The sequence below is a fragment of the Rhineura floridana genome, chromosome 7 (genome assembly GCF_030035675.1).
Source record: "Rhineura floridana isolate rRhiFlo1 chromosome 7, rRhiFlo1.hap2, whole genome shotgun sequence".
Taxonomy (NCBI): domain Eukaryota; kingdom Metazoa; phylum Chordata; class Lepidosauria; order Squamata; family Rhineuridae; genus Rhineura; species Rhineura floridana.
The window spans coordinates 39,820,724-39,835,218 of NC_084486.1; the positions used below are offsets into that span (position 1 = coordinate 39,820,724).

At 40.5% G+C, this 14,495-nt stretch overlaps 1 protein-coding gene across 5 annotated transcripts in view; it reads right to left on the minus strand.

Moving 5' to 3' along the window:
* P4HA1 (prolyl 4-hydroxylase subunit alpha 1) overlaps positions 1 to 14,495 on the minus strand; it is a 46,381-nt gene that overhangs the window by 10,759 nt on the left and 21,127 nt on the right. For 4 of the 5 annotated variants that reach the window (XM_061635316.1, XM_061635314.1, XM_061635312.1 and 1 more), the window contains exons 9-10: positions 13,849 to 13,919; positions 919 to 1,018 (exon numbers count right to left, since the gene is read on the minus strand). In XM_061635316.1, the coding sequence (XP_061491300.1) occupies positions 919 to 1,018; positions 13,849 to 13,919 (171 nt within the window). Of the gene's footprint in view, positions 1 to 918; positions 1,019 to 11,733; positions 11,805 to 13,848; positions 13,920 to 14,495 lie in introns of all 5 variants that reach the window. The other variant, XM_061635313.1, reaches the window with a different exon arrangement.

Here is a 14,495-nt window from a genome sequence, read left to right on the forward strand (position 1 = left end):
AAAACTCCTGCATTGCTGTGCTCTTCTGTTGGTTGTTTTGTGATTTTATTTTATGATTTTATGTACTTGTTTTAATTGTGGTCACACCCTGGGACCATACAGTGAAGGGCAGGCTGTAAGCACAACAAAGAAACAAATAAATTTGCCATGGTTGAACCATGCTCTCTTTAGAAACACAACAGACTTGATCTCCTCTTCCAAATAAGGAACAAAATTAAGCAATGGTCTGAACATTCCATTTCAGCTGCCCTGACAAGAAAACACTGAACACCTAATATAACAGATTCAACAACTTCATTGTTGTTTTTTTAAAAAGATCCAATTGGAACTTTTTTTTTAGTTTTGATTATATGCTTAAATATTGTGGCTAACTGCATTCCACATAAAAACACAGGTAATACAGCCCTGTTTTTTATTTTAATGAAAAGTCATGACTTTGAAACAGCAATGCTGTACGTATGTGCTTTCCCTGCCTGACATCTGCATGATTGACACTGTCCCCTTCCATCCCTGTAAGATTTCAAAATGGACCCAGGGCTAACCCCCACCCTGCAACAAAACTTCTTTTCTGCTCTCCAGAAGCAATTTTTCAGGGCTCAATGTCAAGCTTGCCTTGTGTTTGTCTGCTCTGTCCTTTCCCATAATGCTGCCTGCCACTATGTTTGCTATCACAAAAAGAGCAAAAAGCAAAACTGAAGCTGAATTGAATTAAGAGTCTTGAAGTCTTCTCTTTGTTTGAAGAGGAACACACACACACCACCCCCACCCCGTATGAGATATGCCAATGCTGGCAGCAAGATTCTCAATACTGAAGAAGCACTGGATTTGGCCCATGAGACATTTGTTTTTTGATCTTCTCAGAGTGCACAAAGTCAGCATCACTTTGTCACATGCTTAAATTTGTTTTTATTAGCTTACCTGGAGCTCCTCTGCTGTAGAAACATCCAGCCCTGTTAGATCTTGTATTCTTGCATTAATACGTGCCACTACAGGGTTTTCATATCCAGACAGCCAGGCACTAAACATGAAATGGGATATTATTAAGAACATAAGAAGAGCCTGCTGGATCAGGCCAGTGGCCCATCTAGTCCAGCATCCTGTTCTCACAGTGGCCAACCAGGTGCCTGGGGGAAGCCCGCAAGCAGGACCCGAGTGCAAGAACACTCTCCCCTCCTGAGGCTTCCGGCAACTGGTTTTCAGAAGCATGCTGCCTCTGACTAGGGTGGCACAGCACAGCCATCATGGCTAGTAGCCATTAATAGCCCTGTCCTCCATGAATTTGTCTAATCTTCTTTTAAAGCCATCCAAGCTGGTGGCCATTACTGCATCTTGTGGGAGCAAATTCCATAGTTTAACTATGCGCTGAGTAAAGAAGTACTTCCTTTTGTCTGTCCTGAATCTTCCAACATTCAGCTTCTTTGAATGTCCACGACTTCTAGTATTATGAGAGAGGGAGAAGAACTTTTCTCTATCCACTTTCTCAATGCCATGCATAATTTTATACACTTCTATCATGTCTCCTCTGACCCGCCTTTTCTCTAAACTAAAAAGCCCCAAATGCTGCAACCTTTCCTCGTAAGGGAGTCGCTCCATCCCCTTGATCATTCTGGTTGCCCTCTTCTGAACCTTTTCCAACTCTATAATATCCTTTCTGAGATGAGGCGACCAGAACTGTACACAGTATTCCAAATGCGGCCGCACCATAGATTTATATAACGGCATTATGATATCGGCTGTTTTATTTTCAATACCTTTCCTAATTATCGCTAGCATGGAATTTGCCTTTTTCACAGCTGCCGCACACTGGGTCGACATTTTCATCGTGCTGTCCACTACAACCCCGAGGTCTCTCTCCTGGTCGGTCACCGCCAGTTCAGACCCCATGAGCGTATATGTGAAATTCAGATTTTTTGCTCCAATATGCATAATTTTACACTTGTTTATATTGAATTGCATTTGCCATTTTTCCGCCCATTCACTCAGTTTGGAGAGGTCTTTTTGGAGCTCTTCGCAATCCCTTTTTGTTTTAACAACCCTGAACAATTTAGTGTCGTCAGCAAACTTGGCCACTTCACTGCTCACTCCTAATTCTAGGTCATTAATGAACAAGTTGAAAAGTACAGGTCCCAATACCGATCCTTGAGGGACTCCACTTTCTACAGCCCTCCATTGCGAGAACTGTCCGTTGATTCCTACTCTCTGCTTTCTGCTTCTTAACCAATTCCTTATCCACAAGAGGACCTCTCCTCTTATTCCATGACTGCTAAGCTTCCTCAGAAGCCTTTGGTGAGGTACCTTGTCAAACGCTTTTTGAAAGTCTAAGTACACTATGTCCACTGGATCACCTCTATCTATATGCTTGTTGACACGCTCAAAGAATTCTAATAGGTTACTGAGACAGGACTTTCCCTTGTAGAAGCCATGCTGGCTCTGCTTCAGCAAGGCTTGTTCTTCTATGTGCTTAGTTAATCTAGCTTTAATAATACTTTCTACCAGTTTTCCAGGGACATAAGTTAAGCTAACTGGCCTGTAATTTCCGGGATCCCCTCTGGATCCCTTTTTGAAGATTGGCGTTACATTTGCCACTTTCCAGTCCTCAGGCACGGAGGAGGACCTGAGGGACAAGTTACATATTTTAGTTAGCAGATCAGCAATTTCACCTTTGAGTTCTTTGAGAACTCTCGGGTGGATGCCATCCGGGCCCGGTGATTTGTCAGTTTTTATATTGTCCATTAAGCTTAGAACTTCCTCTCTTGTTACCACTATTTGTCTTAGTTCCTCAGAATCCCTTCCTGCAAATGTTAGTTCAGGTTCAGGGATCTGCCCTATATCTTCCACTGTGAAGACAGATGCAAAGAATTCATTTAGCTTCTCTGCAATCTCCTTATCGTTCTTTAGTACACATTTGACTTCCTTATCATCCAAGGGTCCAATTGTCTCCCTAGATGGTCTCCTGCTTTGAATGTATTTATAGAATTTTTTGTTGTTGGTTTTTATGTTCTTAGCAATGTGCTCCTCAAATTCTTTTTTAGCATCCCTTATTGTCTTCTTGCATTTCTTTTGCCAGAGTTTGTGTTCTTTTTTATTTTCTTCATTCGGACAAGACTTCCATTTTCTGAAGGAAGACTTTTTGCCTCTAAGAGCTTCCTTGACTTTGCTCGTTAACCATGCTGGCATCTTCTTGGCCCTGGCGGTACCTTTTCTGATCTGCGGTATGCACTCCAGTTGAGCTTCTAATATAGTGTTTTTAAACAACTTCCAAGCATTTTCGAGTGATGTGACCCTCTGGACTTTGTTTTTCAGCTTTCTTTTTACCAATCCCCTCATTTTTGTGAAGTTTCCTCTTTTGAAGTCAAATGTGACCGTGTTGGATTTTCTTGGCAATTGGCCAGTTACATGTATGTTTAATTTAATAGCACTGTGGTCACTGCTCCCAATCGGTTCAACAACACTTACATCTCGCACCAGGTCCCGGTCCCCACTGAGGATTAAGTCCAGGGTTGCCGTCCCTCTGGTCGGTTCCATGACCAACTGGTCTAGGGAACAGTCATTTAGAATATCTAGAAACTTTGCTTCTTTGTCATGACTGGAACACATATGCAGCCAGTCTATGTCCGGGTAGTTGAAGTCACCCATTACTACCACATTTCCTAGTTTGGATGCTTCCTCAATTTTATATCTCATCTCAAGGTCTCCCTGAGCATTTTGATCAGGGGGACGATAGATCGTTCCCAGTATTAAGTCCCTCCTGGGGCACGGTATCACCACCCACAACGATTCTGTGGAGGAGTCTGCCTCTTTTGTGGTTTCGAGCTTGCTGGATTCAATGCCTTCTTTCACGTATAGAGCGACTCCGCCACTAATACGTCCTTCCCTGTCCTTCCGATATAGTTTATATCCAGGGATAACCGTATCCCACTGGTTTTCTCCATTCCACCAGGTCTCGGTTATGCTCACTATATCAATGCTCTTCTCTAAGACCAAGCACTCCAGTTCTCCCATCTTGGTTCGGAGGCTCCTAGCATTAGCGTACAGGCACTTGTAAGCAGTGTCTCTCTTCAAGTGTCTTTGGCACTTGTGGTTAGGCCTGTGGTAATTTTGCTCTTCTGAATTTATATCCTGTGCCCCTGCTCTCACAATGCCTACTTCTAGGCCTACCCCTTTTAAAAGTTCATCATTTCTTTGGTTTTTATCCCAGGGGGGAGGTTTATTCCGAACCGGACCTTTCTCAGCTCCTGTCGGGCTCCCCCCTCAGTCAGTTTAAAAGCTGCTCTGCTACCTTTTTAATTTTAAGTGCCAGCAGTCTGGTTCCATTCTGGTTCAAGTGGAGCCCGTCCCTTTTGTACAGGCCCAGCTTGTCCCAAAATGTTCCCCAGTGCCTAACAAATCCGAACCCTTCCACCCGACACCATCGTCTCATCCACGCATTGAGACTGCGAAGCTGGGCCTGTCTGGCTGGTCCTGCGCGTGGAACTGGTAGCATTTCAGAGAAAGCCACCTTGGAGGTCCTGGCTTTCAGCATCCTACCTAGCAACCTAAATTTTGCTTCCAGGACCTCACGGCTGCATTTCCCCATGTCGTTGGTGCCAACGTGCACCACAACCACTGACTCCTTCCCAGCACTGTCTACCAAACTATCTAAACGACGGGCGATATCCGCAACCTTCGCACCAGGCAGGCAAAACACCTTGCGGTCTACACGCCCATCACACACCCCACTGTCTATGTTCCTAATGATCGAATCACCCACTACAAGGATCCCTCCACCCCCTGGAGATATATCCTCGGCACGAGAGGATAGCTACTCATCCCCCAAGGAATGGGTCCCTTCTAAGGGATCGTTTCCCTCTTCCTCAGCTGGATGCTCTCCTTCCCCGAGACCATCATTCTCCATGATAGCAGGAGAGCTATCATCATTGGAGTGGGACACAGCTATAATGTCCCTGAAGGCCTCCTCCACACACCTCTCTGCCTCTCTCAGCTTTTCCAGGTCCGCCACCTTGGCCTCAAGGAAATGAAGTCGTTCCCGGAGAGCCAGGAGCTCATTGCACCGAGAGCACACCCACGACTTCTGTCCAACAGGCAGATAGTCGTACATGCTGCAGGCGGTGCAAAACACTGGAAAGCCCCCACATATTCTTACCTGCATAGTTTTGTTTAAGGTTTATTATGTCAATGGGTTGGAGACTGCGGTTTAGTTGAGGTCAGGGAACAGATGGGCAGAGTATTCCTGAACAGTATGATTCCTGAACAGTATGATCCAAGTATCACATTTCAAGAAGAAAGCACTTTTTAACTGTAAAAAAAAGTCTACAGGCAAAAGTAGAGGCTAAATGTGGTAACCTGACAGTTTGATAATTCCTCTTAGTGAGCACCTTCTGCAAATACTGCAACACTACTGAATTTATTCAAAGCAATCTATTTTGGGTGGTGTAAACTCTCAATTATATGAAAAAGACACAGTACTGCAACATATGGCAGATCTTTTCAGACCCACCACAATTGCAAAAGAAATGCTGCAATGGTGTATACTCCAGTACACACTTCATTTTCTCCGTGGGATTTCTGGCCCAAGACTGAGGACAGATGAAGTGAGCTCAGATCCCAGTACAATCATATTGAGGAAATATTTTTGTATGTGTGAAGCAACCATTAGATTGCTGATTTAGGTCAAAACTAGCCATCTTCATTATGAATTGTGTATGAAAGGGAAAAATTTATCCACTACCTTATCCAATTTTCCTCTTAATGGCTTTTGCTCCCTCCAGTTAAACCAGTGAGCCTGGCTGTGAACAAAGTGTATGCATTCTTATATGCACTCAGAACTCCCAACCCTGCACTAAGGAGCTGGCAGGAACAATCGTCCCAGAAGAAGTTGTTTGACAAACAGAGAGCTGCACACACAAAGGATGAATGGACTAAATACTGAACTGTCTATGTGTATTTCAATAAGCTACTAGTAAGATCACTTTTTTCCTTCAAGTGTAGCAAAAGATCCACCTGCTTTTATTGCTCCACATGGTTACAAATACATACGATGTGGGCTCTGTGCATACATACTACTAACTATCCTGAAAAAATTCACTGAGTAGTGCTGGGATTGAGACCATTTTACAAGCTTACAACTCACTCACAGAACTAGTTTCCAGAGGGGTAGCTGTGTTAGACCTTTGCAACAAAAACAAAGAGTCTTGTGGCACCTTACAGACTATTTTAATTGTGGCATAAGCTTTCATGGACTAGAGTTGGATTCATCAGATGCAAGACGAGGTTAGTCACATGCACAAATTTCCTTTCTTACCAGGGACTGTAATGACAGGGTGGACTGTTTAAAGCAGAAAAGTACATGGACTACTCCCTAGTATGAAGCAGTGCCCAGAAATAGTATTCATTTACATATGGGGAAATGGCATGATCGTATCTCTTCATACTTGAAACTGGAGAACCTATAAGGAGTTTGGCTCTCTTCCTGACCGAGCTCTTTGCCACATCAGATGCAAGCAGTTTCTTTTAAAGTGCTCACTCAACTTTTCTACCTCTTTCTATTCCAACCTGCATTTTCTATTATGGTAGCTAATCCCTACATACACTCTGTGCGCACATTTTCCCATTTCATAGTTCCTTTTCATTTCTAGTATTGCCACCTTTTCCCTGACGGACAGAAATTCATCAGAAATAGTTTCTGCCCTAGGGCTATGCTTCCTCTGAACTACAGAGATGAATCTGGCTGTCCAGCTGAATAGTACTTTGAAATACAGCTCTGGGATTATTGGGTTGGACAATTCTACCTTGATACTGAGGAATCTGATCTGAAAAGACCCAGCATGGGAGACCTTTGCAACCTGCATACCTGTCAGATCTATGCTTGCCATGCAGCTGTTAAAAACACAAAATCCCTATCAGAAAGATGGTTGCAACTCTTTTTCTGTTGAAAAATGTCCATTCTGGTTTGTGGCTGGTAGCTTTAACAGCACTAATGATAAAATGTCATGGTTTGTACACCTTAAAAATGAGTAGTAACCAAAAGCTAAACATTTGGAACTGTAGTCAACATGATTCTTGCATACCATCAATGGCCAAAGACTCCTTGTAGAAACCCATTCCATATATACTAGTTTGAAATGATGAGACTGCATCTTCCCTACAGCTCTAGTATATTACCCTCCTTTCAAAAAGGATCACATCAAATCTAATCAAAAGCAGTAAAATATGACACAACACAGGTTACAGAATCTCAGAGTATGGAGAAAGTAGAGCTGAATGTCTGACCAAAATTACTAAATAAGGAAGTTGAGAAAAAAAAAATCAGAGCAACTGTTAATATAAGAAATACAGAAAAAGAATATATTTCCTCTAACAACAAAAGAGGCCTAGAGAAAATTATCAAGTGTCCCATGAAATATTACCCATAACAACACTTATTTTGTCAAGAGGGAAATTCAGATTATAGCAAAGTTAGTTTAATAATGATAAACAAGCTATACACACTCTATGCTCAACATGCAAGTAACTGTACAGTACAGTGAGGGTACCAGAGATTTGTCATGGTCACTGATTAACAAGTTCTACCAAATAATAATCTTCTAGACAATCCAACAATCTCTTTGTGGAAAAACAGAGTATTTATTGGCTATTGGTGTAATAAGGTACAAGAGAACGCAAACTCACACAAATTATTGGGAGTGTTATAAGTATTGAAAACTGCTCTCCGTTTCAGCAGATTGTATTTTTATGATACATTTTTTGTATTTGCACAATTGTGCTTATTTGCTCAAATATAGTTTTTTGTTGTTGTTGTACATTATGGATGGTATTCTTGTTATATCTTTGAAGGAATGAATGTAGCAATAAGTATTAAAAACAAACATAATAACCTTATTTTTCTAATATGGGTATACTTGTTCCTCACAACTAAATACAGTTGTACTATTGGGAATAAAACAGATGACTACTTCACCAAAAGGTTAGTTCTTTTTTCCTAGCTCATACTGCCAATGTCAGTAAAATATTATTTGTCCATTAAAAGTGCAGTCCTATACATGTCTATGCAGAAGTAAGTCCCATTAAATTCAATGGCACTTACTTCCAGGTAAATTTGTACTGGATTGCAGCCGTAATGTTTTATACCTGACAGCATCAGATCCTAGTATTTGTTATAGGACAAACCAATCAGCGCAATATTTGTTTAGGAAACTGGCATATTGGAGTCATCCATATAAAGACAGATACCACCTTTTTACTACCTCCAGGTCAAAAACTGACCTTCTTGATTACTATACAATTGTATCTGTGCTGGCTGCCAATTGCTTCTGGGCTCAATTTAAGGTGCTGGCTATTGCACATAAAAACCTAAATGCTGAGCGTATTTTATGAAGCACCTAATTCCATATAACCTTCCTCTGCTGATTGCGTTCATTTGGAAGCAATCGTGCTCCAGATTCTTGTTTCTGAGGAAGATTTCATGAGTAAATATATAGAGGTGCTCTGGAACTATTTCTGAAAGGGAGGTTTGCTGGGTGTATGTTATTTCATGGTTTTAAAACAGGGACAGTTGTTGCACTCCAGCACTCATCAGCCCCAGTCAATATGGCCAATTGTTAGGGATACTGCGAGTTAGATCCTGAATGAAAGCTTGGCAGAATAGACCATTTAGCTCCTTCGTCTACAGCAATTATCTTTACTAGGCCATTTTATATGGCATTTTAATTATTCTATTCTGCTGTAATGTAAACCACCTTGAGAATTCTTTTGGTAGGGAAGATGCTAAATAAATACTTAAATGAAGGTACAGTGTGTTGTTTCTCTATATTTCAGTTTTTCTCCCCTCCTATAGCCCAATTTTAAAAAAATGTTAACTTAGAAATCTAATTATTCCAATGCTTGTTTCACTTCAGGTCAGTCAACACATCACTATCAATCTTGCATCCATCAACAGCAGTGTGGTGGGTGGGGAGGGAGAGATTTTCCTGCAAGAAGAATTGCACAGCCTCTCGTTTCCTTTCCTAGGAAGATCACTCATCAATACTTTTCATTTCAGAGCAAAGTCATCTGGAAGCTAAAATAACCCTGCAGTGCCTCTGTATCATTTCAAAAGCATCATGCTTTATGAATGCTGTAAAGTGCTATTACTGCTCTTGACAACATAAAACGACTCTTCCCAGAGTAAATATTTTAAAAGTTAGATTTAGTAGGCATAACAATACTTCTAAAGTTCTCACTTTTTGAAATTAATATTCAAGCAAGGTACTTTCACTTCCATGCCACTGCATCAACATTTCCTTTCATACATTCAAAGATTCAGCATCTCTCTAAAGCTGTTAAAACTACATTAGTAAAAGTAGTTTAAGAAGTATTGTCAAAACACATGAATTTGTCAAATGGAGACTATCTCCCCTGTGGTCTAAAGAAGTTCCTTTAGAGAGGTAAGACTTTTTCTAGGGAGGAAACTATCCTAGAGTAATTGGCAATCTTACAGGCATACATCATGACCAGTAGTTTCCTAAAAATTAGACTGACCGAATTATTCTGGTACTACACACAGTTTGGCTCTAAATGCTGCTTCCCACTGCTGGCTAAGTGCCACCCTTATATAGCTTGCCACGTACTTCAACATGAACAGTAGTCCTATCATAAGCAGAGGCATGCTATAATATAGAAATGTGTTAACTAGGAAAGAGTGTTTGGAATGTTGGGGAGGAGGAAGCCAGATTCTTTTAAAAATACAAGAGGCAGTATTTGGGTTCCCAGTAAGAGTGGTGTTGCTGGAATATGTTTTTTTTTTAATTCCAATATCCTTGATAAAAGCAAAAAGCCGTTTCTCTGCAAATACATATTTTGGTTTTGAAAAATGTAGCTTCTTGTATTGCTATGGGATTGCTTAGTGTGTGAAGCTTTTCACAGAACTGCATAAGAACAGATTTAAACATATTGCACATAGCTTTACTTTCTCATATGGCAACTGCTGAATGAACGGTGTATGCTTCTAATTACCAGATGGTTTCTGCAGCGGATAGAGCATGAGCAAAGGATGGGGGGTGGTTGTTGTGTGCTATAAAAAGCCCACTGATGTCAGTTGCAAGTGAAAGAAATGTTCAAAGTGTCCACAATAGTTTCTACTGTGATTTAATTTCACCAGAAAAGGAATAACATTGTCTAAAGAGCTTAACAGATGTACAAATTATACCTAATAGCTCACACTTTTGTTCCTACACTTTGTCATCACAACCAAAAACAAAAACACTCACACTTGAAGTGGTCACATACAACATCAGATTTAACAACTGAATTATGAAAGGAACCCAGACTGCTTTTTGCCTGCTCCTAAAATGTGTCTTTTGATGTAACAAATCCCTGAAGGTCAAGGCAGCTTCTCTCTCCTTCAGCCTACAAACACAAGAAGGCTTTTAAGAGTAAAGGGTGGTCTTTGCCTTAAACCCCCCCGTTTGGCCCTTCTGCCAAAATGCAGGTAAACAGCACATCTATTGTACTGTTCTACTGAGTGCACAACCTTAACAACGGAGGGCATTCATTTCCTCCAATCAACTATTTTCCATATCTTACAACAGACAAAAATTAAGCTCAAGTACAGATCCATTAAACAATTCATGATCACTTTCTACACTAAGCTTGTGAGACATGTATGTGCTTGCATGCTAGTCCCATCTTGAAAATCCCATATGTTTTTAGAAAATTTGAAACACATTACACATATCCCGTATTATACACATTTGGTGTAAACGTTAGATTTTTCTGGGATTTTGGAGGGGGGTATTATTGCAAAAGTAAAGAAAATTTTGAGACTGCTTATTGCCCTACTTTTTAAGAGTAGAAATTGAGAAAATTAAATGTTGTTCTTAAGCTATTAATGGTATTAATAGCAGCTCATTAAAATATCCCCTTAAGTCAGTAAGCAACATTTTTGCCATAATAAGTTTTATTCGTACACATTTAAAAGGATAGGAAAAGACAACTACTATATTTAGTGCACTATTTAAAAATAGACTGTGAACTAGGAATCTCAAGTTATCATTAACACAGAATGTTCTTCCTGTTTACCCTGTACCTCCTAGGACAGCCTTTCCCAACTAGTGGGCCACCAGGTGTTGTTGGACCACAACTCCCATCAGCCTCAGCCAGCATTGCCAATGGTCAGGAAAGATGGAAATTGTGGTCCAACAACATCTGGTGGCCCACTAAATGGGAAAGGCTGTCCTAGGAAGTGCTTAAAATTAACACAGGTATCCTGATACAGAAGTAAAAGCAAGCACATGCTATAGCGTGTAGTATACATGGATTCTGTGAAGACGGAACAATTTAGTGTGTAAGTTCTGGTAGGTCATGCAGAAAGAAAATAAGGTGCATGCATCAACCCACTTAAAAGTGTTTAGCAGTGCAATCTTATATATGTACTCAGAAGTTAGCCCCATTGAGTTCAATAGGATTTACTCCCCAGTAAACATGTAAAGGATTACAACCCAAGTCTCACTGATTTCAGTGTGGAAGAATTTAGGACACTCCTGAAGGGTTTAACTTTGGCTGCTTCTTACCCATAGAGTTTAATTTTGAGGATTTTCCCCTTTAAGCTTTCCAAAATTTCAATGTGACACATTAGTGTTTTATTTCAAGGCTACATCCTTTCATCTAATTAGCCATACAGAATCCCACACCAAGTTTGACACAAGCTGCTAGAAAGAGAAATTCTGTAGCCATTTAGACATACTAGTGTCCCCTTACCTCTTAGAGACTCTGTAATGTGCTGTGGTCAGTTTCCCAGTCTGAGGGTCATGCACAGTAGCTCGGCTCAGCTACAAAAAGAGAAAGGACAAGGGCTTACTCTAGTAGCAAGCTTCTGGGCCAAGCCACAGGCAATTAGAAGGGTTCCGATTGGTCTGGATGGTATGTAATGCTCAGATCAGCAGGAATATTTGAAAGGATTACAGTAGCTGCTGCTACTATTATTCCCCAATTAATCTCAATTGGTTAAATAAATTTGGTTGGATTGTCCTTTCACTTTTTTCCTCCAAAAGAAAAGTTTATGCAAGCTGCTTGTTTGCAGAGTTTCACAGAAAACTTCTCAGTACCCAGAAGTTAATTTTTTTTCTGGCCTTCCTGCCTCAGCTATTTGTTGCTTTTAAAGTCTGAGTTTTACACATGTGTTAGTGAGCTATTGTTATTATGATATGCACATTTAAACTTGTCTGAAACCTTATGTAAACAATAATTGACATTTAAGCGCAACGAACACATTGCAAATATTTGTAAATTGGCCTGCCCTCCTGGGAACGCGTTTCCAAATTGAGAATGACGAAAAGGGCTATAACTCAATGGCAGAGCATGTGCTTTTCATGCAGAAGATCCTGGGTTCAATCTCTGGCATCTCAAGTAGAGCTGGGAGAGAATCCTGTCTGAAATCCTGGAGAGCTGCTGCCAGTCACTTTAGACAATTCTGAGCTAGATGGACCACTGGTCTGACTCAGTATAACTTTCTAGTTCCTATGTATGTTCCTAAAAGCAGAGTACACATTTTAAAACAAATAAATAAAGTGTCACAGATACTCAGAACCCCAAAAGACTCCGAAGTGAAATAGATAATTTAGGTTCGTCTGCCCAGCAGCATCTGCTGGGGTTGGAGTTTAGCCAAGAAGACCAAGGTTCAAACATAGACTTAGCGATTTAACTCATGGAGTGACTCTGGGCCATTCACTAACTCTGGGCCTAACTACCTCCCAAAGTATTGCAAAGATTAAATGAATAACCCTATCATGTGTACTGTCCAGAGCAACTTGAAGAAAGTGCAGGATACACATACGAAAAATAACATTGTGTGGTGGTCCGTGAACGGTATGGGAGCATCTGATGCTGAAACTAATTTGCGGTGGATCTGATCACTCCCATACGTTGAAACCCCACATAAGAGCAGGATATAAACAAATATTGTTGTGATTATTTATTATTAATATTCTGTCAAACTCACAATAGGATAAATCCAATAACTGTTAATTATAGGGAATTACTAAGAGGAAATCTATTTAAAATTTATCCAGTCAGTAAGTTTAATTAAATCTGTTAATCGCTTCCCACAACTAGCAGAAGTCCCAAAGCGATTTACAGTAAACTTTAAGACTCAAACAGCACATTTATCCACATCAAGCTGCAGAAAGATGTCTAATGTAAGAAGACTGAGTTTCTACACAAATGTTACTGAGATATTTTTACTAAGATGTGCAACTTTAGACTTGTGTGAAACTTAATGTAAACAATAATGGCCATTTAAGTTAGCCCTGTAAATATTTGTAAATCTGCTAGCCCCCTGAGAAGTATTGCCCAAATGTAAGAAAACAAAAATGGAATTAACAATCAGGCAAGGTAAAATTATAATTTATGTTACAATGGGCATATAGAATCTTCATCTTCAAATACACAGCCTTGCCAAGACAGTTTCTCTGTAGTTTTCATACACAGGAAGCAGGGAGCTCATTTTCACTAGTGTATAAATTATTCTGCATGCCAATGCCAGTCTTGTAGGAGGATATCCTCTAAAAACCAGGACATGGCAGACTTTGATAAAGAAAAGTGACACACTGCATGATAGAGGGGACAATAGAAATCTCTACCCAAAAAGAAAATGAGACATACTGAAACACTAGGAAAACATCCTAAATCAGCAAACAAGGACAGAACTTCTGGTTAAAAGAAGAGTCTGAGAAACTCAGCAGTAACAGTTTGTTACAATACCTGCAAATAGCACAGAAATTTTAAACTAGAATATTTTCTGGCCATTTTCTCCCCAAATAAGCACCACAGAGGCACTCAATAAGGGGACAGAATATATGGCATGTGAAGTCTTACCTTTTGCTAATTCTGTAATGTGCAGTCTCCAAGACTCCTGTTATGGGGTTTGAAATGGTGGCTCGCCTCAGCTGTGAAGCGAACCAATCAGAACAGTTGCATTACAATATATATATATTGCATCACATCAATCCGACCATTCAGAATCCTATGATGGAGCACAGGCTCCAGTAGATTGCTTCTCATTAACACCGTATGTACAGCAACAGAATAGTATCTTGCACAATACTGAGATCCCTTACCAGGCTGGTACTCCCTTTTTGTAGCATACAAGAATGGGACTCACCTGCACCTAGCTCGAAGCAACAGGGCATTTCTGAGAGTTACTGAAATCAAGGCAAAGATCAAGAATAATGTTGGATATAAGGCCATCAGTTTGGCTTGCACAATTAAGGCCAAACTTGACAGCTTATTGTAGGTATTTGACATACTTGATGTGTAGTACAGGGGTGGGAAACCTGTGGTCCTCTAGATGTTGCAGGACTCCAACTCCCATCAACCCTAGTCAGCATGGCCAATGGTCAGGGGTGATGGGAGTTGTATTCCAGCAGCATCTAGCAGGCCATAGGTTATCCACTTATATGATAGTGTCCAGTTGTTTACTGGCTCGAGTATACCTGTGCATGGCTTAAACAGAGCTTGTCTAT